This window comes from Aquila chrysaetos, chromosome 8 (genome assembly GCF_900496995.4).
Source record: "Aquila chrysaetos chrysaetos chromosome 8, bAquChr1.4, whole genome shotgun sequence".
NCBI lineage: Eukaryota > Metazoa > Chordata > Aves > Accipitriformes > Accipitridae > Aquila > Aquila chrysaetos.
In genome coordinates this window covers 44,263,572-44,288,906 of record NC_044011.1, presented here as the reverse complement: position 1 = coordinate 44,288,906, position 25,335 = coordinate 44,263,572, and the positions used below count along the sequence as shown (strand labels likewise).

At 58.1% G+C, this 25,335-nt stretch overlaps 1 protein-coding gene across 9 annotated transcripts in view; it reads left to right on the top strand.

Moving 5' to 3' along the window:
- The window catches only part of LOC115344448 (protein CEPU-1), a 352,367-nt gene that overhangs the window by 325,149 nt on the left and 1,883 nt on the right, over positions 1-25,335 (top strand). For 8 of the 9 annotated variants that reach the window (XM_030021741.1, XM_030021744.1, XM_030021740.1 and 5 more), the window contains 4 exons: positions 18,516-18,650; positions 19,360-19,480; positions 21,286-21,437; positions 24,614-24,646. In XM_030021741.1, coding sequence (XP_029877601.1) covers positions 18,516-18,650; positions 19,360-19,480; positions 21,286-21,437; positions 24,614-24,646 — 441 coding nt within the window. The remainder of the gene's footprint in view (positions 1-18,515; positions 18,651-19,359; positions 19,481-21,285; positions 21,438-24,613; positions 24,647-25,335) is intronic. The other variant, XM_030021742.1, reaches the window with a different exon arrangement.

Below are 25,335 nucleotides of genomic sequence, written 5' to 3'. Positions count from 1 at the left end.
CATGCCAGCCACAGACAGACCAGTAGCTGAAGGAGCTGGTCCCCGTGCTTACACCGGTGAGTGCTCCTCTGTGTGAAGGCACTTCACGGGCTTTATTATTTTCTTGGCAGCTGTAAGCCTATTGTGCGGCTCTCAGTGGGAAATGGAGCAAATGAGAGCGTTTGCTTACCAGGGGAGCGTGCGGACGGGTCCTTCAGGGGATTTAGACCGAGAGCAGCCCAGCTGCTCCGTGACCAATCTCACTTGAGACTCTTTTCTGGCCACTTGCAGCTCCCTTGACCGCTCGGCTGTTTTCTTGCCCGTGCATTGCTCTGGTCCAGTGCGATATGTGTTTAGTGGCTTGGTCCGGTAAGCTATGCTGAATTTTCGTGTCTGCAGCTGTTGTCACGTTATGGGAACTGTTAAGCCTGCTTTTCAGGCTCTGTTTAGTTTGGGGGCTGGAAGAGTTCCCCACAGCCCGGAGGAGGACAGCATTTTCGCTGTATAACTCGAGAGCCGAGTGAACCTGAGCAAGAGAGTCTTCTGCTGGTGAACCGCATGAGTGCCGGCCCTGTTGGTGCCTCCGTGCCTGCTCAGAGTCTTGCGTGGTGGCTGGCCCTACCCGTGCCCATCCTCATCCTCCTACCGCGAGCAAAAGCAGGACGCTGGCTCTGGAGAAGGGTTTTGCGAACCCGCGGCCGGCCCAACCGCGATGCGTTACAGCCTATCTTCCGTCCCTCTGCCTCACCCCTCTCTGTCCTTTATTTTCTCTCCCAGTAATGCTGCGCTAACCCACAGCAACTCCTGTTGACGCAGCTGAACAGGTTGAGGTGGAACAGGAGGGGAGCCGGTGTAGTCGCAGCTGCTTCTGCCTCGGCGGAGGAGGCTTAACTGCATCAGGGCTCTGCCCTGGGCTCGGATGCTCCAGCTGATGGCGCGACTGCCGCCAGAGCTACCAGGGACCAGGGCTTCAAAACGCAGCTCACCGAAACTATACCGGGCAGCCAAGCTCCGGCATGCGATGGGGTGGCTCCGTCCCCCCTCGGCACCCCTGCGATGCCAAGACCGTTAGGATGGCAGTCAAGAGAGGCGTCCTCAGCAGGGTGAAGGGAGGGAGGAGGGCAAAGAGGGAGAGAAGGACGTAGATAACCACGGTCCGGATATAACATCCAGCATGAAGGCAGCATCTTTCTGGAGGACACGTAGGTTCTGCAGAGGACTTGGATGCCGGGGTCCGAAAGGCGGTGTTGCGCGTGCCCACGCACATTCCTGTTTGCACCCATAGGTGCCGAGCATCTCTTTGTTTCCGAGGCTTCGGATGTATTACGCTCCCCAGCCTCGCAGGGCGATGCCATCCGTAAACTGTGGAGAGGTCTTCTAGTTAATCGTCTAGTTTGGGTTGCTCGGGTGTTTCCATAGTTACTGGGCTCTTTATTTATTTTTTGGTGTCACTTTGATGGTGTCGTGGTGGTCGCCATGTTGCCAGGCTGGTTTTCACATCTCAGCAGACCAAGGCTGGCTTCTCTTGGCTAGGAAAGAGCGCGGTGTCCCGAGCTGCCGGGCACAGGGCAACGCCAGAATGTGCGGAGCCGCTCACTAGCAGAGCGAGCGGCACCGTGTCGAGCTAACCGGGGGATATTTATCCACGTTGCAGACGTGAGACTCGTCACGCCTTCCATTAAGCTCGAGAAACATGCCGAGGAATTGAAGTGAGGGCTCTCCCAGGAGGGACGAGGGCTCGGCAGCCTCTGGCCTGGGAGGAGCAGGCACGGCTTAGCTGTAATGATAACGAGGGCTCTGCAGTCGGATGGCAAGTGTGGTCATCCTGCCGTGACGGTGCCAGGGGCGCGAGGAAAGGATGTAAAAACTAGGCGCGTGCATGCAGATACCTCCACTGGCTCCTCTGGCTGGCCGGCGCCAGTCTGCTGCACGCAGACGTCCCGAGCCAGAGGCTGCATCCAAGTCGTCATCCTTAACGACCCTTGATGGACTTTTCTGCCATGGTTTTGTCTTAATTGCTTTTTGATTATCGCTTTAGTATGACAGATTCTGGTGTAAGGCTTAAGACGGCGGCTGCCAGGGTAGGAAAACATTATGGTTTGGCTTGATGGTGTATTCACTCGGAAGAGGTCCGATCGAGAGGTCTTTATAGCAGAAATCTCTCATTAATCTCGGGATTAGGCTGGGTGCTGAAAGCTAGATCCCGCGCAGTGCCAGAGTCCTGAGCCGAGTCCGAGCCACGATTTGTGGGGTAGGTGCAACCTCGGTGCTTCACCAGGCAGAGGCATGAGACAGGGGAGATGCTCAGAGGATGCCGACATTGCCACGTCCCCGATATCCTCTGTGATCTGTCCGTTTAACCTCTGTGGCCCTCCGCATCCTCCCTGGAAGAGGTATGATAGCGGTCCCTTGTCTCACAGGACCGACGGGAGGATAAATACATTCAAGACGTGAGGCACTCAGCTGCAGTAGTAATCGCAGCTCATATGCGCACTTAAGATAGATGAGACATGGTGCCCTAACGTGGCAGAGGTCTCGTGAGATCATCTGTCTATACATCAGCAGCAAACCAGCGAAGGGACTCTGGGAGAAGTCTGGTATATTTGGATATATTGATTCTCTCTGGCTCTTGGCGGGGCTTAAAACAAGAGGACAAGCGACTGCAGAAAAAATCTAGCTTGAAGAGTTGCTTGTCCCTGGGAAGGGGACACGTCCTCCCTTCTCGGAGGTTTGTCCGTTAAGCACATCGCTGCTTGTCTTCGTCTTTCCAGGATCCTCTCTGGACAGGAGGCAGGGGCTATCTGGAGGTCGGACATCAGATTTGCAGCCCGGCCAGGAGGCACAGAGAGAAGGGGGATCCGCTGGGGTGCGAAAATCTCTGCCTGCTTCCGTGCCACCTCGTCCCTCACAGTGATCAGCTCAGCGTCCCGTGAGATTGCTCCCTTTAACTGCCTCGAGTCACCTAGTTAACTTCAGACCGGAGAGCCGTGCTCTCTGCTGGTCCTTTTAATGGGGAAATATCTCTCGGAGAGAGCAGAATGGTTTGCGTAAAGTTGCTTCTGCGTTCATCCCGGGTCTCGTGTTCCTGCGCCCTCTCTTATCTCCTTTTGAGATGTTGCATGAGCCAACGCAAGTGGTGCCTCAAAGAAGGGAAGCAAGTCCTCCTACTGCGGCTATATGATGGAGCACAGAGCCAGCCCCGAGCTGCGGCGTTGGGTTGGGTTTGGCCACCGTGCCGTATGTGACGTCCCGCCTCACCCCGTTGCGTGCGTCCCCCCGGGTCTCGCGGTGGCTGGGTGTCTCACGGAGGCTCGTCCGACTCATTCGGTGGCCGAGCACCTCGTCCTCCTTCCAGGAGGCGGTTGCAGGTCTGGGCTCCAGCTATATTAACTGAAGCATTTCAACCGGCTCCAATCCTGTCGGCAGCTCAACCGTCCCCTTGTTTACTGTTGAAATAATTACTGCTTTGCCATAATATTAGCTCTGAGCCGTGACTCCATTACCATTATCGCCGGAATATTACCCATTTATTATCTCCCAGCAACCCTGGAAGATGAACACTAGGCTTCAGAGACCAATTGTTTTACAACAGACAGGATCTTGGTGTGCATTGTTTAATGAGGTAAACTACATTATAGCCGGCATTAATTTGGCTGCGGTGCGCTCCGCTAAATCATTGTTAACCTGTAAATCTGCCACTGGTTTTGACGCGGGCTTAATCGGTGCGCGCTGGACGGATCGGCCAGGAAAAGGGTCGCCGGCGGCCTGGCTCGGTTTGCGTCACATGGGATGGGAATAAATAGGTTGGAGTGCTCTTGGAGAAGCGGGACTCTGAGATGGACACTAGTTTTGTGCACGGTTGCGATGAAGGAGAAGCCGGCAGCTGGCATCACCAGGGGTTGCTCGCCAAGCACGCGGACGTGTGCCACGACCGGCAACGGGATCGTGCTGGGAGCAGGGTGAATATTTAGCCCCTTGAGCTCCAGCAGCTTCCCCATTGGCTCCCGTGGGAAGAGGATCTGGCCCGGCAGGAGCCAGGATCCAGTGGCATTGTGTCACAGGCTCCAGGGTTTGCTTTCCTCGAGGAGCGACTTAAACACGGTTAGCGTGCCACGTGCTAAGCGCTTGGCTGTGGGTAGCTCCTTTTAGTGTTTCCCCTCCACTGATGTGCCCTGATTCCTCCTGCTCTTTCTAAGCAATGGGAGATTATGTACTCGTATGCGTAGGTATATATAAAAGTAATATTTTTGATTCCCCGCGTGGTAGAAATGAACTCTCTGAGCTGATTTGTTTGCATATTTGGCATAGCTGCCTTTGAAATACGCATCTTGGTACAAAAATAACAAGGCCCCTACCAGCTACAGCTGAGGCGATGTCTTTCCCTAAAGAAAAGGGGGAAAAAAACCCTCTCTGCTTCAGCATATTCCCTAAACATAGCTTTGCAATGTCACGCTTTCTCTTCTCGCTGGAGACAGAGCGTGCTCGACTCCTTACCACAGCCTGGGGAAGCGGGTGGGCCAGTCGCTCTTGTGGAGCAGTGGTGCCGCCGGTTGCTGCCCTACCAGGGGGCAAAAGCGGGCATCTCTGCCCGCACCCCCAACTTTTATCCTTTGGCTTATCCTGTCGGTCACTGGCTACTTTTCCCGCAAAGGTGAGGTCCACTGCAGTGTCACAAAAGGCCGCGATCGGTGCTGCTGCCGTGCCCGGTGAGAGGGATCTGGCACCCTGTACAAAGCCATATTAAGAAGAATGTCAGAGATTTATTTTTCTCACTCCCGAGCCGACCCGTTTGCGTGACAAATCTTGTTGGCCCTGCGTGTGCAAAGTGGCGTCGGCGCCAGGACTGGGTTAGGGCAGCGGGGAAGTTTCTATTTGCTCCCGTTGCCCAGGGTAAGGGTCTCGCTGCCCCCCACCCGAGCGTCCCGCGCTCCGGCTTTGTGCGGAGACGGTGATTTTGACACCACCGGTAGCGTTGCCCGCGCCGGCATCCTTTCTCCATCCCCAGTGATGCCTCGGTTGACCACGGGAAGAAGGGGATATGTTAGTTATTTCTTCAGCGTGGTGGGACGAGGTGGACAAAACCCAACACGTCGCCGGTGTCGCCTTGCTGGATTTTCTTCGGCGCCAAGCGCGGCTCCCTCCTTCCCCGGTAAATGTGTGGCTTTGTGTCAGCGGCTCGCTCCCTGCCTGGGACTCGCCTTTCGTTCGGCTGGCGTGGGGAAGAGCAAGGGACGGGAGTGTCTGAGATTCGAGAGATCTCTGCGCAAATTAAAACCTTTTATCAGCCCCTAATAGCTGTGCAAACTAATTATATTTGGGCCAAACTTTGCCAGCGACTCCCCCGAGGTATTATTATAAAAATCTGAGCTGTGGAAACGCGTCCCCATTCTGTCAACGCCGGGTCGCTTCAGCTATAGAAAACTCGGCTCCGGCTCGTTTTAGCTCCCGTGATGTGCTTTGCATAAGCCGCCGCAGTTGTTTTTGGGGAGGAGAGAGCCCGGTCGGGCTGCCTCACACGCGGCCCAGGTCTGCCGAGCCAAGGGCAGGGCTGGGCTTGGGGGAATAGCACCGAAATATTTATTTGCCTGAGCCCCGCTAGCCCGACTCGGCCTGGCGCCGCTCTGCCGTGGCCATCGGCGTGGCCTCGGGGCTGCGGGTGCATGAGCGGGGGTACCTCCGTCCCCGGAGGGTCGGGACATCGTGACGAGGGGTGGGAAGGATGCCTGGAGAGGTGGTGGAGATGCTGAAACCCCAGCAGGCGGGCGATGGGGTCGAGCGGCACAGGGAGGAAGCACGGCTCTGCCGCGAGGCTGCACGTGGATGGTTTTCCTGGTGCCGGCACCTCGCTGGGGGGCTTCTGGTGGTGTTGGAGCCGATTTCCCCCCAGAGTTGCACCTTTCTTTTTCCCGGCATCGGCATTGACTCCCTTCTCCGCTTGCTGAGCTTGCACGGGGCAGGGCACCGAGGCCGAAGATGTCCCCAGCGTTCACGTGCCCTCACCGTCCGTCGGCGGAGGCAGGGCGAGGAAATGCTTTGAGCTGAACTCCTGCCCTTGTGAAGCTTGCCCCAGTGGGAGGGAGATTTTTTCCCCCCACTGCCATTCCTCTGCCATCCTCGCACTCTTCCTCGGCGCAGATTGCCGGCTAATGGGGTGGAGCTAGTGCGAGCGCTCTCTATTAATGGAGCAGAATATAAACAGAATAAAGCCTTCATTTCCCGGGCTGTGATTTCATTATTAATATACTTTACAGTTCACAGGTTGTTCATTTGCTTCCATGTTTTCTCAGCTGGTGTAATCTGCGGCGCGGAGTGAGAAGACTCATAAAATTTCCATTTCCAGTTGAATGTGCGTCCAATTTGCCGTGAAATGTTTCTCTCTGTCGTGAATATTAAGTGCCCGAGGAGTCGGTAGCCGCGGGATTAGGCGGGGCAGGTTGCCAGGCCCTCTCTGCGTCCTGGGGGTGCAGGAGAGAGGTGGGTGCAGAGAAGGGAAGGTGACGAGGCGAGGTCTAGGGACCGAGGGAAGGACCATGTGGTGGAGAGAGGAAGAGGGAAGGGGGGAGGAGAGAAAGAAACCATGCAAAATATGCTGGAGGGAAAGGGAGAAAAGTTGGGGAGCGGCAAAGAGGTTGGCCGCAAGAAGGGACGTGGTTGGTGAAGGATGCTCCGACGGAGCAGACCTGCGCTCTACCTCCTCATTTCTCTGTCCCGTGACCTTGATACTTGGCAGGGAAGATGTTGCACCGGCGCCTGCTCCGGTTTGTCAATCAGTTGTTGCCGTCTATGCTCAGCCAGCGCCGTGGGCTTCGGGGCTGCGCGCTTCCCTTAGCCTGAACACGGGTAGGAAGGTTTTCCTTGTCTCTGACAAGGCTGAGAAACGCTGCTGCATTTGTATCGGCGAGAAGCTGAAGGGCGCTCGCAAGCCGGAGCTGCTTGGCTGCCCTGTACCAAGCTAAAGAACAACGGCAAGTAGCCCCGGAGTCGCGGGCATCGTCGCACACACAGAAAAAGTGCTTATCATGTGAACTGGGGCCAGGGGCGGTGGTAGCGGTAGGGAAATCACGTTTTGCTCATGGTTACGCGGCCAGCAGGAGAAGCGTGGAGATTTGTTGTGTATTTAGTGTATTTTTAAATGGTTTGTAGCAAATTGAACGGTCGCTCTGGGGCAGGGCAGCAGGAGTTTGGGTAGTTGGGGCGGGTGGTCTTGCCACGAGGCTCGGCAGGCCGCCGGCAGGCAGCCTGCGCCGGGGCTGGCGGTGCCGTGGAGGGGTGCCCACAGCTGCAGTGCCGCTGGCAGCGGGCACATCTGGCGGCACAGCTGGCACGATGCCGCAGCTGGAGGCGGCGAGGGATGTGTGCCCCGGTTACCCCTCCCCTGCCCGCCGCCCCGTCCCTGCAATAGCGGCGCGTGATGCGGCGTCACTGCCGGGGGGAAGGGGATAAAAAGCCAAATCCCGGTGTTGTGCCCAGGCCATGGGGATAAGTTGGGTGCCACCCAGAGCCGATGGCACCGTTTCCTTCCGACTCTTTGCTGAAATGACTTCTGCCACAGCATTCCTCACTGCAGGGAGAAAAAATGTCTCTTCGTTTCCCATCTTCTCTCAGTCAAGTCAAGATAATAATAGTCTTATTCTGATCCCCTGAACTTTCCCATCTGCTTGGTAAAACAATGGCAATTTTTTTTTCCTCCCGGTGTCTCTCTCTGTCTTCCTCTCTTTTATTTTTATCCTTCTACAGTATAATTTAAAGCCAGAGCAATGCCATAGCCCATGGGTTTTTCCCCTTCCTGGGATACACTGCTGATATTTAAAATGGCTTTTCCCTTGCAGAGCAAGGCCTCTTGTCCCCCTCCCACTGCCCATAGTGGGGCCATTACCTCCACATGGAGGCCTGGAGAGGGGACGATGGGCTCGAGCGAGGGGGCTCAGCCCAGTCTCCGTTATCCCCATTCCCAGTACCTTCCAGTGCCTGGAGGCCAGCGCCACCCATCCCTGCAATTTCTGGCATGGCCCCCCGCTCCCCATCTCCCCTCCCAGGGTTCACGGCATCCTCGCCAGTCCCCCATACCCCCTGGCCGTGCCGAGCTGAGCCCGTCTATCTCGCCGCCCGTGTGTTTCCCCGGCTTCTTTCGATAAGCCATAATATTGCGAATGATCCTCCAGAAATGGAGACATCAGTGCCATAAAACACGAGGGACAGAGCAAGGCCACTGGGCTGGAAAATAGCGTGTCTGAAAAAATAAAGACGGGCTAAAGATGATGGAGAGGTGACAGCAAGCTTCACCCTGCCGCCATTCGGATAGCGCCGGGGGGGGGGGGGGGGAAGAGGGGTCAGGAGGTCCCGGGAGAAGGAAAATATCCCCCATTTGCAGAAAGCCATGGTGGTGACGGCATCTGGGCTTGCCAGGAGCCACGTGCAGGGATACGCAGGGAGAAGGGAAAGTTTTGCGGATCCCTGTGAGTTCTTGCTGGCGCTGGGGATGGATTTAGCTGGTACTCGCTGCTTATTTTTTCACTCTAATGCCATTATGCCATTTGCTTCCCATCCTAGGGATATTTTCTTAATGCGGCTGAAATACAGCTTAACTGAGGTTACAGCCATTTAACGCTTTGGATTGCAATTGCTTCTTAAGAGCTTGTCCTATGGAGAAAGCCTTTGGGTTTAAATTTGCAGCTAGAGGGACCCTACGGTCCCGGTCGCCAGCAGCTGTTTTTCACACAAATCCGGAGGAAAGCAGGGAGCCTCGAGTTTCGCTGGGGAAGGGGATGCTCTCGCCTGCGGAGCAATGCCGGTCGCACGCAGGGGCGTGCGGTTGAGAGGGGATGCGGCGGATCTCCCGGCTGGGGAGTCCCGTGACGTTTTTTCGGGTGCTTTGCAAGACTCCCGCAAATAGCAGGCAGGAGCACCTCATTTCTCGGCGTTACCCTGTGCCGCCTCTCTCCTTGCCGAGCCTCGTGCGCCGCAGCTTCTCCTAGAGATGGTGGGAAAGCCACGGGGAATGGGATGGGCTCCAGGAAAGCCACGTCGCAACGGGATTTAATTGAGGAGCAGCGCTCCTGCAGACGGGATGCGTGTGTTTGTCTGGGCGATTTTCTCCAGCTGCAGCCTCTCTCGCTCTCCGACATCTTGGTATCATTGCAGAAAACTATTTAAACGCTACCCACTGTACCCCATCTGTTGGGCAGTCCCTCCATACGTATGGGGCCCTACCTTGCCGCCTCTCCAAAGGAACTTGCCGGCAAGGGCCGAGAGCCAAACAACGGGACAAATTAAATCAAAAGCACAGCTTTGGCACCCAGGGGGAAAACGTGCATCAGCTTTGACTTATTGCACGGCGCACGCTTACAGGAGAGAAGCAGCGGCTTTTGTCACTGCAAGGGGCCATGAAAAATGAATTAGGGCCGCTGCTGGGAGAGGCCGCGCAAGAGAATCTTTCATTCTGGTGACGCTGTCCTCTCTCACCTTGCGAGCAGCAACAGGGAAAAAATTGCGGGGAGGAAGAAAGAGTAAGGGAAGAAAGAAGAGAGAAGACTTCTTGTTGGGTGGCTTGTTAGGGTCTGGCTCTAGGTTGCAGGAGAAAGCACGGGAAGAAGAGTGGCTCAGGTGCCCCGAGAGCGGCGTTGGTGCTCGAGCGGGTGCACGGAGCTGCCGGGAGATGCCGTCTCATCGGTAACTCTCCAGAGAGGGCTCTGCTCCCTGGGGGTCTCGATATTTGTTTTTCATGTGCCTTTGGCACACATTCCTGCAAGGAGACAGAAAAACTGCGTGGGAAGTGGCTCGGGGCCGGTGGCTCGGTACCTTTCTTCCAGGAGCGTCCGTCCATCCCGGTGCCAGTTTGCTCTAACGGGGTGGTGCATGCCGTCCAGACCTTTTCCTGGGGCTCGGCATCCTTACTGGTGCCCTGAGAGGAGGCAAGGGCTGGGAAAGGCTGAGGACGGCCGCTGCCAGTTTGCTGAGCCCTGAGCTGCCTCCGAGCTGGCCCGGCTCTCCCTTGCACTGAAATAAAAGGGCTCGTTCTTTATTCGACTCGTTTGCTCCCAAATTAGAGCCTCATTCGAGGGTGGTTGGTCCCCGAGTTGTTTTGTTTTGTTTCTTTAAATATTAATTTCCATAATCCTTTTATTTCCCAAGGAAGTACTTCTTGCAAACAAAGGGTTTAACGCTCCTCTTTTATTCCCGGTAACAAATAAGTCGTCTGAGGCGTGCAAACATCCCGGCAGCGGCGAGCCATGTGTGCGTGGCGGCTGCCCGATGGCGACAAACCACGTTTGAGGATGACTTGAGGCACGCAGGGGACGGGGGAGAAGCGTCCCCACGGGATCGTGGGTACCGCAGCAGCATCTCCCTGGAGATGCTCGCCCAGAGATGATGGGCAGCGAGCCCGGCCGGCGCCGGGAAGCCCCCGTGCAGCCCGGGATTCCAATCTTTGGTGCGGAGGCATCTCCGACGTGCCTTTTTGAGATGGAAGATTTGAGAGCCGAAGGCCGGGAAGCACAATAGAAGATAGACTGCTTGTATCTCATTGTCTGGAGAATAGATGGGCTGCGGGCTCCCGGAGAATAGGAGCTGCCACTCAGGTGGCTTTAATAGAACAGGCGGCAGATAGATTTCAATAAAAGAAATGAGTATAAATATTGTTAGCAGAGAAGAGAAGAGAAGTGAGAAAGATCTTGTTTGACAAGTCACGGTGGGAAACTTTCAAGGACTTTTAAGCTAAAAACTCTTCACGATGGTGCTGTAACGGGCAGCTAGATTGACTCGGACGTGTTATGCAGCGCTGGCGAGGCGAGCGGACCCGGCGGCCGTCCCCGGCACGCTGCGGTGCAGCTTTGCGCGGGAGGCCTGACCCCAGACGTGGGGCACGGCAGCGATGTGGCCATGCCAGGGGAGCCCGCTCACGTTTTGGCTCCCCGCGCCTTGCTTTGGCCATCCGCGGAGTGGATGGCAAATACAGGTTATAGGCTATATAGGCTGTGAATATAGGCTGAGCGACCAGGAGCAGGCGACGCGGTGGCCTCTGGAGGGTCTCCGCAAAGCACGCGTCCCGGCAACTGGCGAGACGTGTCTGCTTAATAGTTGAAAGATTTGAGTTATCGTAGGACAGGTGAGCCCCGAGCGTGGTCTCAGGGCTGACCAAGGGTTTGCACTGAGCGAACGCAGCCACGAAGGTGGGTGCTGTCTCAGATCTAGCTCCGAGTAGCGCACAAAGTTGAAGAAAACGTCCTCCCTGGCAGCAAAGAGCAGAGGTTTGGCAGCGGGCTGCAGAGCCACAGCCTTCATGGTGGCTCCCAGTCGGTGGTTGCGCTCGGAGGGCGCCCGTGGAAATCCCTGTGTCCTGTCCCCGTGCTGGCGGGCAGCCGGCGACGGGGCTTTCGGAAATATTCACCTCTGCTCACATCAGCCCAAAATCACACCCAGGAGGCTCCTCCGTCGCATCTTGAGGAGGAAGATGAGGCACCATCAGCTCCCCGTTACGCCCAAATCAGTTGTGAGGAGAAGAGAAGCTGTGGTGCTGCGCGGCCACGTACGAGGAGAGGCTCCCACGGCCCAGGGGAGGAGGGGACGCTGATCCCGGTGCAGTGGAAGGACTTTATGGCAAGCGTTGATCCATCGCTCGGGTTGTGCCCGCCTGAAGTGCGATGGTCGGTGCTGGCCACCCCTCTCGCTCGCAGCCCGTGCTGCCACGTGCGAGGGCATGGAGCAAAATTGGCTGTGAAAGTGCTGCCGAATCCAATTCAATGAAGGGTACGAACAAGGAAAGCGGGATATTTCCCCTCTCCTCGGTGACACCAGGCACAGCCAGTCACGGTCGCCGCCTCCGGGGCTCAAGGATGAGGAGGGACCCGGGGCCACAGCAGTGGAGGTAGCTACCGCAAAGCTCCCGCAGCCCTGAGCACCACGCGAAAACCAGGTGGCAAGAACGCCGTCCCCCGGGGCTTCGTGCGACGTCAGGCCACGGAAACGTGCCAATTAATGTGGAAGAACATGCAAGAGGAGAGATTTCTTTCCTCGTCATCGGGAAAATTCAAAAAGAGAGAGACTTGGCCCTGTGGGAGCGTGACGCAGTCTCCGATACACTGCGTGCCTGTTTCTGGGGTTACGGTCCTTCTTCTTAAGGCTTGTGAGAAATGAAAAAGAGACTGTTCACACCACATACCTGCAGTGTGCTGGTGCCGTAGGTGTGCTTTCTAAAGGGATTGCTCCTCTGGGGGGTCACAGATGGAGATGGGCTGGTGCCCGTGGTACGGGGACGTAATAATCACGAGAGGAGGAGAGGAGCGTGCTGTGCTTGCCTGGGTCGATAGGGTAATCTTAAAAAAAATCATTTTTTTAATGATTGCTCTGGATGATTTCCAGCAGGTTAATTACCCCCAATCCTTCTCTGCTGGAGTGTGGTGGCGTTCAGCCGGCACCAGGGAGTCGGAAAGAGGGGGTACGTGGAGGGGAAGCTGCCCTAGCCGGTGTCATTCGCCTGATCAAACAAAAATGGGAAAGGGAATTTTTGAACTGCCTGAACTTCGTTCTGCATGTGTTAATTGAGCAGTCGGGAGCAGGTAATACCGATTAATGAGAGGTGAAGCATGTGTTTCCCCCATCTTAGGCCGGGGCACGTGCTGGAGGCAGCCTTAGCTCTTCTCTGCCCACGTCACCGGGGCTGCCCTACCTGCTTCAAGAGCCCGGGTTTGTGGCGATTCCTTCCCCCGCCTCCTGCCTTGCACGCCGGGAGCCGAGCTGCCCATGCAACACTACTAAATCGCTCGCCCTGCGCTTTTCCACCCGCTGTCGTAGCGGAGGAGAGGTGAAGTGGGTCTCGGGTGCCGGCAATTCGCTCTTATTGCCTTTGTGCATTGTATTTATTTACTGTAAACTGTTAAAGGACGGCCATCGCTACTGCATCGGCGTGACGTTTGAAATAGATGGGTCTCGGTTTTAGCGTGTCCCTCAGAGCCAGGAGACTGCGCAACGTTAATGTTTATTGCCAGAAGTAGCCGTAAATTGATAGTTTGGAATCGCTGTAGGGACTGTAATTAACTAGTTACTATTTCACCTCCAAAAGGAGCAATGTTTCACGCTCTTACTTTTACTTATCTGGAATCGGCCGCTGTCAACATCCACTGAAGCCCGTATAAAGATTTATAGACCTTGGAGGTAAATATTGACTAATGGGCAGCTTGGCTTAATGTTCACCTTGAAGGACAATAAATTGTGCTATTGATTGAACCGAGATGTCAATATCTGCATTGTTGTAAACATTTTAATAAAATTATCTCCATAAAATATTCTCCTTCTCCGCCTGATCCCACTAGACGGTTCGGTGCCCGGCAAACGCAGCGGTGCAGCAGGCGGGGTAGCGCCTCGGGACCGGCCCTGGGACTTTGGGCATCCAGAGACCAAACCCTTTGCGGGACGATCGCTGAGGTCGCGCCTTTGAGTTTTAGCGGCGGAAATATCGCAGCCCTGGACGGGTGGGCTGGCTCGCCTCGATCGCCGAGGCGCAAGGAGTTGGTACGGGCACACAGCAGCGTGAAAGATGCACCATTGCTGCCGGGAGCTGCATGCCGCGCTGCCCCGGTTGGCGCGATACGTCGCATGGCTCAGAGCTGGGGCGGGGACCGCTTCCCTAAGCCGCGGAGATGTCTTGTCCGTGTCATCCCCGCACCGCCTTGTACGTACGTCTGTCTGTTTTCCCACGCTTTGCCTTCCAGAAATCGGGGCAATGTGGCTCTTGTCCCTTTGCGGCTGTTTCTCACAGGAGACGATGGTGTCCGGGGCGGGTGCTCATGATGCCTGCAAGACGACACGCAGAGTGGGAGAACTTCACCAGCGTTGTGATCTTTAGGAGCTAGCGTGGTGCGCAGAAGCGATAATGGTAGCTGTGCTGCCTGCCTCGCTCAGGGCACCACAGGTTGCTGGTGGGAGCTGCAGCGGGGCATTGGTAAGGTCTGCGGGACGCTGTGGTGGAGAGCTGGCGGTGCTGGGACCCGCCTCGCTCGCTGTTCAGCGAAGCTTTTTTAACAGCATGGCGGGCACGCAGTGTTCAGCCAGGGAAAGCCATAAGCGATATGTCCTCGAGACCTGAGCGTGGCCGCAACGGCGAGCCAGGGGACGGCGGCACGTAATTAATTTGGGAACTCGTGTTCGCTTTCTGGTGAGTTGTTATGTTGTCAGAGGCTCGATGGAAGCAAACGGGTAGGAGGAAGCAGAAGGGAGACGAGTTGGGCTGGGAAAAGGAAGAGAAGTGAGGGATGGAGAAAGGCAAGGAGGGACGTGCGAGGCCACAGCAATCTCTCTAACATACCTGCAGTGGCTTATCTGCACCGTGTGAGAGACGTGGTTTGGTTATTTCTACCTCTGTATTTCGGGCTGCTCACTGCCATGGCACTCGGCTGTCTCCGGCTGGAGGCTCCCGAATGCCACACCAAATGCCACACCGAATGCTGCCGAGCTCCCCAGCTCTGTTCATGATGTGGGCCATTCGTTATGTGTCGAGTCTCTCTTGGCTATTTCGCAGCTCCAGGCTGAGTTTTCCCCCTTGCTCCTTTGTGCTCGTGCTTCCCCTTCCCTGAGGTTTTTTACGGAGATCTGCAGAGATGCAGGTCTGGCAGAGCAAGTCCTATGGAGCACGTGGCGGTCTGCACACAGGCTCCCACTCACCGAGCAGGTGGATTCAGGCTCCGGTTTTCCATCTCCCTGGTTCGCGCCAGGTTAGTTTGTCATCCTCGGCTGATGAGCGAGGAGTACGCTTTTGCCTAGTCCGTGGCTGTTCCATTTCTGGCCTGTATTACACTCTTAGTATTAATAATAATGATGATGGGTGCTGGCTGTGGCAGTTTTCTAGCTCCTGAGGAGATGAGAGAGCTCTCCCGTTAATTCCCGCAATATTTCAGCTCCTAATTGTGCTCAAGCAGAGACAGCCTTGAAGAGTTCCCACCGTCGATTTGGGCGGAGCGGGACCGGTACCTCCGGTGGAGCTCCCAGAGCTGCGGGGCCCCAGACCAGCGCTATCTCGAGCATCCCCGAGCTCCGGGCGCTCTCGGAGGTAGGGACCACGGTATTTGGGTGCCCGTTGCCCTGCTCCAGCTCCAGCCTCGGGCGAGCGGTGGGAGCAATCCCAAAGGGCCCGATATACGTCAGAGTGATTGGAAAAGTAATGCCCATTTGAAATCTGGGCTGGGGCTTGCGTTGTTTCTAGGCCAGGGGAGCTGAGGGTCCCCCAAAGCAGCATCTGTGTCCCCGTGCAACCCGGTGAGCAGATAAATGTCCCTCCTGAGCCCTGGCAGCCCCAAGGGACCCCAGCAGCCACAGTGACATGGACACCCCGTTGCTTTCTATAAAGCAAGGTCTGCGCTTCGGGACTGTGTTTGCTTAACCCTGGCCCCGCTCCCTGGGTCCCGTCTATTCGGTTTCTCGTTCCTGGCAGTCACTAATGAATGGGATTTGTCCAACTATCAAAAAGACTTCCCATTATAAATAGGCAAAAATGCAGAGGCCAGGGAGCTGAGCGGTCGGCCGGTTACGCTCGGTCTGCCCCTCGGCTGACATGGGATCCGGCAGCGCAGGCAGCGGCGAAGCGGCTTTACGGACCCGATTTTCCTGTGAAGCCCCTTGTGCGGGAGGGGATGGGGGGCACACGGCGGATGTCCCGTGAAGCGGTGCCCCTGGGGCAGCGATCCCTCATGTTGCTTTATTCCTTGAGATAGGAATAGCTGGCGCTAAGGAAGCAGGATCCGGCCGGAGCCTCTAGCATCTTCCTAACGCTATCGTCATCAGAGCACGAACAACACCAGATTGTGCTCAGGGCAAAAGCAGGTGTCAACTCTGGCCCAAAGCCTCCCATTTTGGTCCAGGACGGGCTCCGCACGTTGGGGTCGACGGGCTGTAGCCGAAATCCCGCAGGCACCGCCATGGAAGCGCTCCAGACCCCAACACCCTGACCTCTTCGCACTCTGCCTTTCCGTCAGCCAATTACTGCGTGCGCGTATCAGACTTCCGCGCTACGCCTGAAGAGGAAGCCTTCATTTCTCAATTTCCTGACCTTTTGCGGGTGGAAAGCCGCCCCTTGCAATTACTTTAATGAAGCCTTTTGCTGGGTAACGAAACGCGCTCCAGCCGCTTTGCTTGCAGATCGGACCAGGGACGCCTGCTAAGGCGAGAGCTCGTTATTCCCGCGTGTGAGCCGGCTCCGGCGCGCTCAAGGAAGCGCCTTTGGTTGTTTAGGAAGCGGCATGTTATCTGAGGCTCTGCACAAACCTGAGTCAGATTTGCGCACGGAGCATCTGAAGGCCGCCGGCCGTGTCGTTATTTTATCGGCAGGCAGCGCTGTGCTACAGAGAAGCCGATTCTAGGTCAGCCGTAAAAGGGATATTTTGTTTTCCGCCTTCACTCCTTTTTTTTGCAGCGCCTGGTGCTGCGGGCCTGGTGGATGTATGTAACGCTGCAATTTTTGTGTCTCCGAAGGATATTGATTTTGGGGTAATGCCTTCGTATCTTGCCCTTCGGTTCCGCTAAGTAACGACGAGCCCGGCCGTTTGGACCGTGAACTGCTTGGGAGGGAATTTCAGCGCGGGGCCGAGGGCACGCGGGTGGGTGGCAGCAATTTATCACGGCAGGTTGCACTGGAAAACTCGCTTCACCCCTTTCCGAATCTCACAGGGCGGCGCGGGGCCGCCTTCCCAGTTAGGCGCGCCCGGGACGGCGGGATGCGTCCACGGGGTCCTCGGTTCGGCTGCCGAGCGTGCGGATGCGCGAGGGAGCAGCGGACATGCCGAGTCCCAGGGGCTGCCGTGGAGAGGTGGCTGCCACGAGGTCCGTCACGGGGGAGAGCCGAGGCGCGGTTTCGTTGCGGCTGAGCGCGTTTGCGCTAGTTTGAGCCGACGGCGCCGGCACCCGGGATCACAGCAGCAGGATCCCAGCGGATGCCCGGAGCGCTCGCCGCAGGAGCTCGCCGTGTCGAGCTGTGCAGGGGCGTTACGGAAACCGGCTCGGGACCCCATCCGCAAACCCCCACGTACGCGTGCTTTCCAGATGGCCGCCTTGGCGGGCGGTAGCACATGACCGCGCTCGCTATTGATGTACTGCGGGGAGAGACGCTATAAAAGTATCAGCCGGCGGGACGCAGGCGGCGCGTGCCCTGACGGGAGCCTCCCGCGCGTACGTTTTGCACGCATTTGTTAGGAGCGAGACGCAGACGGCCGGCCAGTCGAGCGCGGTGAGCCGTAGCCCATCGGGTCGCGCTAGCGCGGAGACGGCGGTAGCCAGTCGGGGAGCGAGGGCAAGTGTGGGATCACCCGGCTCTGCTGGCCGAGCTTGCCGTGTTCCCCGGGGACTGGGGACCTGCGCTCGGCCTCTCTGCCGTTGGCACTCGCTCCCAGAAACAGCTGTCCAGAGCTAATTTATTTCCTAATGCTGCAGTGATGTTAATTTATAAATTACACTGGTAATTCGAGCTATTATTAATTTCAGATGGTGTAGGGCAAGCCTAATTAAAATATGACACCGATTGCCACACATATGTACCGAGGACTACCGTTTAAAATTTATAGGAATATTAAGCGTGACACCGGTCTCCGAGATGCTTTGCACGGTAATTACAGCATCTCAGCTGCAGGAGATCTGACGGGGAGACGTAAACGAAAGGAAGGGGGAAGTCATCCCGTCTGGGGCCTGCTGAAAACCCGCTCGCGCCATTTGTTCGGCGTTTCTCCAGGACGTGTGGTGGACACGTCCTAATAGCTGGATCTCTTTATTTAACTCTGCGTTTGTTGTAACGCCGCAATCTCCGTCAACCCGGAGACTATCACAGCCCAACACCTGCGCCTCGCCGGCCGAGTGCCGTGGGTTTCTGGGAGCGCTTTGAAGCAAAGCGAGCTCTTGGAAGAAACGTGGAGGGGGTTTAAGATGCTGGATGAAAGGAAAGGCTGCCGAACGCATCTGCCCGGCTTCGAGCGAAAGCAGGAGCTGCGGCGCAGCCCGGCTCAGGTGGAGGAGAGGGGGGTGAGCGCAGCCCACTGTGGGGAATGCAGAAACGAGCCTGGAGCAGCACAGGGACAAAGCATTTCGGCCAAAGGGCGATGTTGGTGCCGTGACTAATGGGCATAAAGTGCCTGTGAGTTAATCGAAGCTGAAAAATTAGAGGTGTCTACGTAGAGCCAGCCGAGCCCAGCGGTGCCTCCCGGCAGGAGGGTGGGGTGTGATGTGTAGACACCAAGGAGAGATGATTTTGGGTCATCGTAGCGGGGCGCAGGTTTGTCGAGGACTGCTTCGCCCGCCCCGCGCGCACGTTGGGGACCTCATCACCGGCAAGTGAGGCTCTCGGCGGCGCTGGGGCCACCGCGGAGATCCGGTGCTTGTGGACGCCTTTCTGGCAGGGGTTTTCTCAGGACGGCAGAGCACGGGCACGTGAGCGTGTCGGGGCTGGGCCTTGCAGGGTGGGCGTCCTAGGGTGACGCGACACGGTTGCAGATGGCGACCAGCCGGCGGGCGTGGGTTCGCTGCGCCTCCCCGTCACTCACGGCCCTCTCCCTCCACCCCTACAGCCGTGGGCTTCATCAGCGAGGATGAGTACTTGGAGATCACGGGCATCACGCGGGAGCAGTCGGGCGAGTACGAGTGCAGCGCTTCCAACGACGTGGCGGCGCCCGTCGTCCAGCGAGTCAAAGTCACCGTCAACTGTGAGTAGCCCGGGGGGTGTCGGGGGACGGGGTCGCCGTGCTCCCTCGCGAGGGAATGGGATGTTGGTGGTGGGAAGTTGGGCAACCCCAGCCTTTGGGTCCTGGAGCGAGACGGGCGGCAGCGGTTTTTCCAAGTGGGTGGTGGTTTGCCCTTTTTTCCCCTTCTTTTCAAGCTCCATGGTTTTTTTGCACCGCCTCCTCCTCAGCCATCTCCATCCACCTGGGTTTTCCACCCATGGTGAGACGCTGTGCTGATAGCCTCTGGGGAGGGGAGAGAAGTGAGCGGTAAATAGGAATTTTTTTTCCTTTAGAAAAAATGAGAGAGAGAAAGAAAGAGTGCAAGGAAGAAAGCGGCATATTTCGTGCTCGGAGACAGAGGTGAAGACCTTCCTACACCCCTCTCTGGCCGCCCCTCTCCAGCCGCCCCTTCAGCTGCTCGGGGTTAGCACGGGGGCACATGTGCTGCCTGAGAGCCGGGGGGCTCCAGTTCTCAGAGAAGCCCTCGCCGGGCCACAGCGTGGGGTCCCCCGTGAGCCCAAAAACCCCCGGACGGCAGCACCGGAGCGGCAGAAGCCGGGCATGGCTTCAGAGATGATTTTGGCTCCTTCCTAAGTGTGGGGAAAGAAAAGGGAGCTTGAGGAGCAAGGGGAGGGGGTAGGACGCCCCAAGGCTGCCAGGCGCCAAACCCAAACTCCCATCTTCCCCGCAGACCCACCATACATCTCGGACGCGAAGAGCACCGGGGTGCCGGTGGGGCAGAAGGGCATCCTGCTGTGCGAAGCCTCTGCCGTCCCCTCCGCCGACTTCCAGTGGTACAAAGACGACAAGCGGTAAGAGCCTGGGGCGGAGGGGATGCAAAATGGGAGGGCACCCACCAACCCTGTGGAAGCCGTGCCCGGTGCCACCGGCTTTGGAATCGGCTGACTGGGCCTGTCTCGGCAATGGGGCCGCGGTAACCGGACAAATCCCCGATAACCCTCGATGCAAGCTGGGTTCAGACACCGAGGCAGGTCCCCTCCGATGGCAGCGGGTCGTGCCGATCGGCGGGAGCTGCCGCCGCTCGGTATCTATTAAAAGCAGGCCAGGTCTTCCTATTGAACTTGGCGCGGCAGAAAACAGACGAGGTGAAGTTGAGGGGGGCATTTTTCCAGGACCGTCTTTCCGCCAGCTGGGTTTTGGCCTCCATCTGGGTAGGCAGCGCAGGCAGGATCACCGCTGCCCGTGCCTCTGGTTTATGGTCTCACGGTCAGTCCCCGCTTGGGTGAAGCGTAATGGCCGACAGCGATATTGGCAGCGCGAACCCAAGCACTTGGGCACGGATGAAACCCCCGTCATCTTTTTAAATGCTTTGGCCGGAAGGCAGCGTCGGCCCCTCGCTCTTGGAAAGGCAAAAGAAACGCGGTGTTGGTCGAGAGACAGGGTTCGCTACGCTGCAGAGACGGCCTGCCCGGCGTGGTGGGGAAAGTCGCCCTTTTAGGTTGACCGGCAGCTCCCACGTCCCACCTGAGCAGCGGCACGGGGACGTGGCTGGGGGACGGAGGAGGGGAGCGGTGCAGCCCAGGCTAGGGTCCCACTCTGGAGCAAATGTCTGTCTCTGACCCCGGGCAAAGTTTTTTAACCTAGTTTTGCATTGCTTCTCTCCGGGAGGCCCGGAGGGGCCGTGGTGTAGCCCGACACAGGACGAGCCACTTAGGTCGCTAATAAGGAGGCACGGTTTAGCCGAAAAAGACACCATGGCAGCTAGAGGGGAGGCTGGGGCCACCTGCCTTGCCTGTTTTGGGAGGAAAGGAGCAGGTGGAGCATATCTAGTGGGGGACGTTTGGGTGGCAGGTGAAAGGCTTTGCTCGGAAGTAGGCTGGATCACAAGGGCCCGCGAAGCGGCGGCCGGATCGGCGGTCGGAGCCCGGTAGGGGTGACGATGGTGATCCGGCCCCTCCCAGGAGGAATTCGCCAGTAAAAGAGCCACAGGAGCGGAGGCACAGGAGGGGGAGGCCAGTTCGGGGAAGTTGACGTGCTCGGTTCAGGCTTCGGCGTTCGCGCCGGCTGAGAAGTGCCTCCCCGCCGCACAGCGCGGAGCCTGCCGCGGCACGGGCGTTCAGGTCTGCCAAAGGGGTTTGCCGTGCATGCTGCCAGCACCGTTGGGGGCACGCGGGGAGCCGGCGGGGATCAGGGAAGGGGAAGGTGCGAGAAGGCGTCCCGCAGAGCCGGGAGGACCGAGGAGCCCTCAAGGCCGATGGGAGAGGGAAACCCAGCTCTTCCGCCAAGCGGGAAGGAGCCGTTCTCGGGTAGCCTCCTTGGGCGCGTGTGCAGGTTTGGAGCATCCCACCCCCTGCACGCCGTTTGGCAAGTCCCAAAGCCATCCCCTTTGGTGGCAACTCTGCATCTGTGAGGATGCCTCCAGATGTCGTGAGGACGGTGCAGGCCAGCAGCTGAGGGACGAGACCCAGCAGAGCAGCATCCATCTCCCGTATATCTCCCACTACCTCCCCTTCTTCCTCTTCACGCCTGGTCTTTCCCCAAGGTCGACATCCCCGCCGTCAGGTGGGACCAGGGGATAGCGGGTCACGGAAAATGGCAAGCACTTCTCCTCCCGACGCCAACCCCGTGACCCTTTCCCCTTCTGCTTTTCTCCCAGGCTGGCTGAGGGACAGAAAGGACTGAAAGTGGAGAACAAAGCCTTCTTCTCCAGACTGACTTTCTTCAACGTCTCCGAGCAGGACTACGGCAACTACACCTGCGTAGCCTCCAACCAGCTAGGAAACACCAACGCCAGCATGATCCTCTACGGTGAGTAGCGCCGAGGGACCCAGCCAAGGGAGGGGGCCCGGCTTAACGGTGAGACGGCCCATGTACGAGACGCGGCACGGGTCTCTTTCTGCCTTTTGGGGGAGAGGTGCATTCGCCACTGATCCTTTCTGCCCCGGGGTGTGGGTCGGAGGCTGCGGTGAGCCCGAGGAAAGAGGAAAGCCTCCCAGCATAACTGCAGGCTCGGGTCCCGCATCTGCCGTTGTTGAGAGGTGTTCGGCACCGCGTTTGGGGTCCACCATCGATGCAAAGTTGGGACTCAGCTGCGGGTTTCTGTCCTCTCGCTCCGACGAAACCCTAGGAGAGCCTCCGTTTGAAGGCGTCCTCCCATGTCGAACGTCGGGAGGAGAGATGGCGCTTGGGGTCGTTGCGGCAAACCCGCGGGACCGCACCGCGGGCTGCCGCGCGGCACGCCCCCGTGCCCACCCAAGAGTAAGCAGCCCCCCGTGGCTCCGCCGCCTTCCAGGTCACGTTTTCCGCCTCCGCCAAGCAGCTGCGTTCTTCCTGATGGTGCCAGAGGGAGATGGGAGGGTGCAGAGGGCGGGGAGGGGGAGCATCTCTGTACCCTCCTCCGGGGTCTGTTTTCTCTGTCTGCTGGAGCTGGGATGAGAGCGACGCGTCCGTCTGACACCAGTTGCAGCCGGGATGGGTGTCGATCGCTCAACGTGTTTGTCGAGCCTTTTCGGGCGGCGGCAGAGCCAGAGCAGGGGGCCACGCTCCCCGGATCCCTGTCACAGCCGCCGAGACCTGGAGGTGGATGGCAGACCTTGTCCCTGGCTGCTGCCACAGGGATATTTCCCCACCAGGGATGCGGGGCAGGCGGTCCTCAGTGCCGAAGTGTACGGGAGAAGTAGGACTCGGGGACCTCCCTCTTCTCCCGATGTGCCCCCGACGTCATTCTCCTCTTTGCTACCCGGCTGTTTGGCCTTGTCTTCTCCTTGCCTCTTGTTGTTGTATGGTCAGAGGCGAGCAGAGGGAGAGACGAGCCTTCCTCATCCCCAGACCCCTTGGTGGGGCGGCTCGGGGCTAGCAGGCCGCGCTCTCGGCAGCGCAAAGCATGCAGGGCTAGCGGGCAGTCCCAAAGTTACGCGTCGGGTCGTTCGGCGTGCCGGAGCAGCGTGGCACGGGAGGCGTGCTGAGGCCCTGGGAAGCGATGTCCGCTTCTCACCGTCCTCGGGGAGGGGCTGGATGCAGTCCCAGGGAGCCCCGGGCCAGGGAACCGGTTCGTCTAGGGAGAGCGGAGGATGCTGGGCTTTCCTGGGGGCTGCCCTTCTCGGCCACGGGGCCGTGCTGAGCCTCGCCACGGGGGTGGCATCACAGAAGGGACTCATCCTCACCTGCCGTCGGCATCAGTTCCCCCGAGCCGCCATGGCATCGGAGTCTATCCCATCTCAGACGCTCGGCTCCGTGCCTCCGGCCCCGATATAGAGCTAACCTTGGATGTTAACGAGCCTAACAACCGTTTTTTCCCCCAAAAAAGTCTGTGCTGTAAGAGATGAATGTTAGCGTCTTTACCTGCCTGTTAAGCTGTCGTTAGCGTCGCCTAGGAACTATCTCGGTTCTCTTCCCCGCCAGCCTTCCTTGTCATCGGTGTCCCCAGTAACCCCTTTTTTTAGGGGGACCGATGCCTCCAGCACTGCGGAGCCATCCAGGCCCACCTCCGTCTGTGCCACCGCCTTAGGGCGGCTGTGCCAAGCGCCCGACGTAGCCTGAGCCACACATACATCCTTAGCTTTGATGTCATAGGCTCCCTACGGGTTTACGACGTTAAAATCTGAAGTAGTGTGGGACCTCGGTTTGGCATCTGCAGACGCAAACTGGATGAAAAGCTGCCAAAAGCAAAGACAACTTGTCTCTGCCGATGGCTTTGTCAGAGCTGTTAGTTATTTGGTTTCTAACCACAAAGGATGCTTTGTAGAACTCGTGCCACAGTGGCGGCAGCGTTGGGCAGGACGCGGTGCAGCATCCCACAGAAGTCTAAGCTTATTTTGCCATGCCCCTTAGCTTTGTTGGTCTGATGGTGACTCCCTTCGGCCAACAAAACAGGAGTCCTTTGACCACCCGTTGCTTCCATAAAGCCACGTCCATTTAACGATCCTTTCCGTCTTTATTAATTGAGTCTCCTCAGGCCGCCCTCACCTGCCACGGACCCGAGGGGACCGTGACATGCGGGCCTCCCCCATCTCCCGGTGCGGGGCTCCCCAGTGCCGCCGGGAACCACACGCGCACACACACCCCACCGCAATCGGCAGCGACGTGGTCAGCCCCGCGTGCCACTATCGAGCGTCATGGGGCCGAGCTCACCAGTCCCAAATTAACCGGCGCCTTCAGTCTGGCCATTAACACATCGCGTACGATGGCTGCGCTACCTGTAGCCCAAGAAACATCTCACCTGTGAGGTTCCAGGGTACAATTTTGTAAGTATCCCCTTTTCCCCAAAGCCGAGCGAGTGTTTCGGAGTTTCCCCTCCCCTGCAAACGGAGAATCGATCCGTGTGGGTACTGTGACGTGAGCCTTTCCGGCACTCTGTGACAGAGGCTGACTTAGTGTACATCTTTTAATCCTTTTTTTAATCTAATTTTTCGGGGAGGTCAACCGGCGCTTTATTTAACGTGTAGCACTTGTTATTATAGGCCAGCGGCCCATTCGGCACTGTCTGTGATGTGACAGAGCGCCTGGCAAAACCGCATTGTTTTGTGAAGTTGGGGAAAAGAAAAGCCCTCCACCTCTCCCCCGTCGCGTGGTCCGTGTCTCTTCCCAGAGGCCGATGTCGGGTGATAAATGCGTTTGGGCCATTGCGGGGTTATCGAGAGCAACGGGTGGCAATCCCGTGCCGGAGGGGAACGGGAGGAGCGTGGGGGAGAGCTGTGCCCCCAAAATCCCCCGAACGGCAGCCCCCGCGCTTTGCTTTTCACTCGGGGTGCGACCATGGACTTCGCCAGGGCCCCCCCCCGGGTCTGGGGTCCCGCAGGCGGCTCGGCTCACGCGGCACTCTTCCTGGACGAGGGGACCGTGGCCCCGGAGGAGCGGGGCGCGATTTGGGCAGCAGCAGCGCGCTCGGTGCCCCATCCGTTTGTTTTTCCCGGCCTTGGGTCGAGGGCAGGCTGAGCTTTCCATTGCCCTTTTGACTTAACTTTCGCTTGTTCTTTAATTTTTAGAAGAGACAACTACCGCTCTGACACCCTGGAAAGGTCAGTAAATCGGGGACCCCCGCAACGCCAGTGCTCCCCCCGCCCCGTTTCCCCACGGGCCCCTCCGGCTCCCGTCCCGGCGGGAACCACGGCACCCGCCGCCTCGACTTCCCGCCCCGGGATCCCGCCGCTCCCGCTGCTATAGCGATGGATTAGGGCTTTCTCGCCGTTGTCCGGCTGCCCTCCCATCCCGCCTCCTCCCCGCCAGCCTTCTGTGCCCATCTGGTGGTGGTCCGTGGCCTCCGCACACCCCGCTCCCACCCCGTCGCAGCTGCGCCCTCCTCCCCATCGCCAGGGCGAAAGCGGCGACGTCTCCGCGGTCCGCTTTCCCCGCGTTGCTGCTTAAATGGGTCTTGGGGCGGGCCCTTCCTCCTCTGGGATGCTTCTACTGCTTTTTTTCCGGGATGCGGTAGGGGTGGAGAGGCGTCTAGTCCTCTCAGCAGTGTTACTCGTGGCCAGAGCGGCCAGCGCTCTGCCGTGCCATCTTACCGGCCGGCCAGCTGGCTTGGCGTTATCTCAATTTTGGGGCTTTGTAGCTGGGCGGCTTCATTTGTGACGCGTTCAGCAGTCAGCCCGCAGGATGACTTGTAGGGGTCGTTGTAGGGTAGGTTGTCGGGAGGGCTACGGAGGTAGCACGGAGATGATCGCGTCTCCGGATCCGCCCTTGCGCGTGGCTTCCCGGCCGCGCC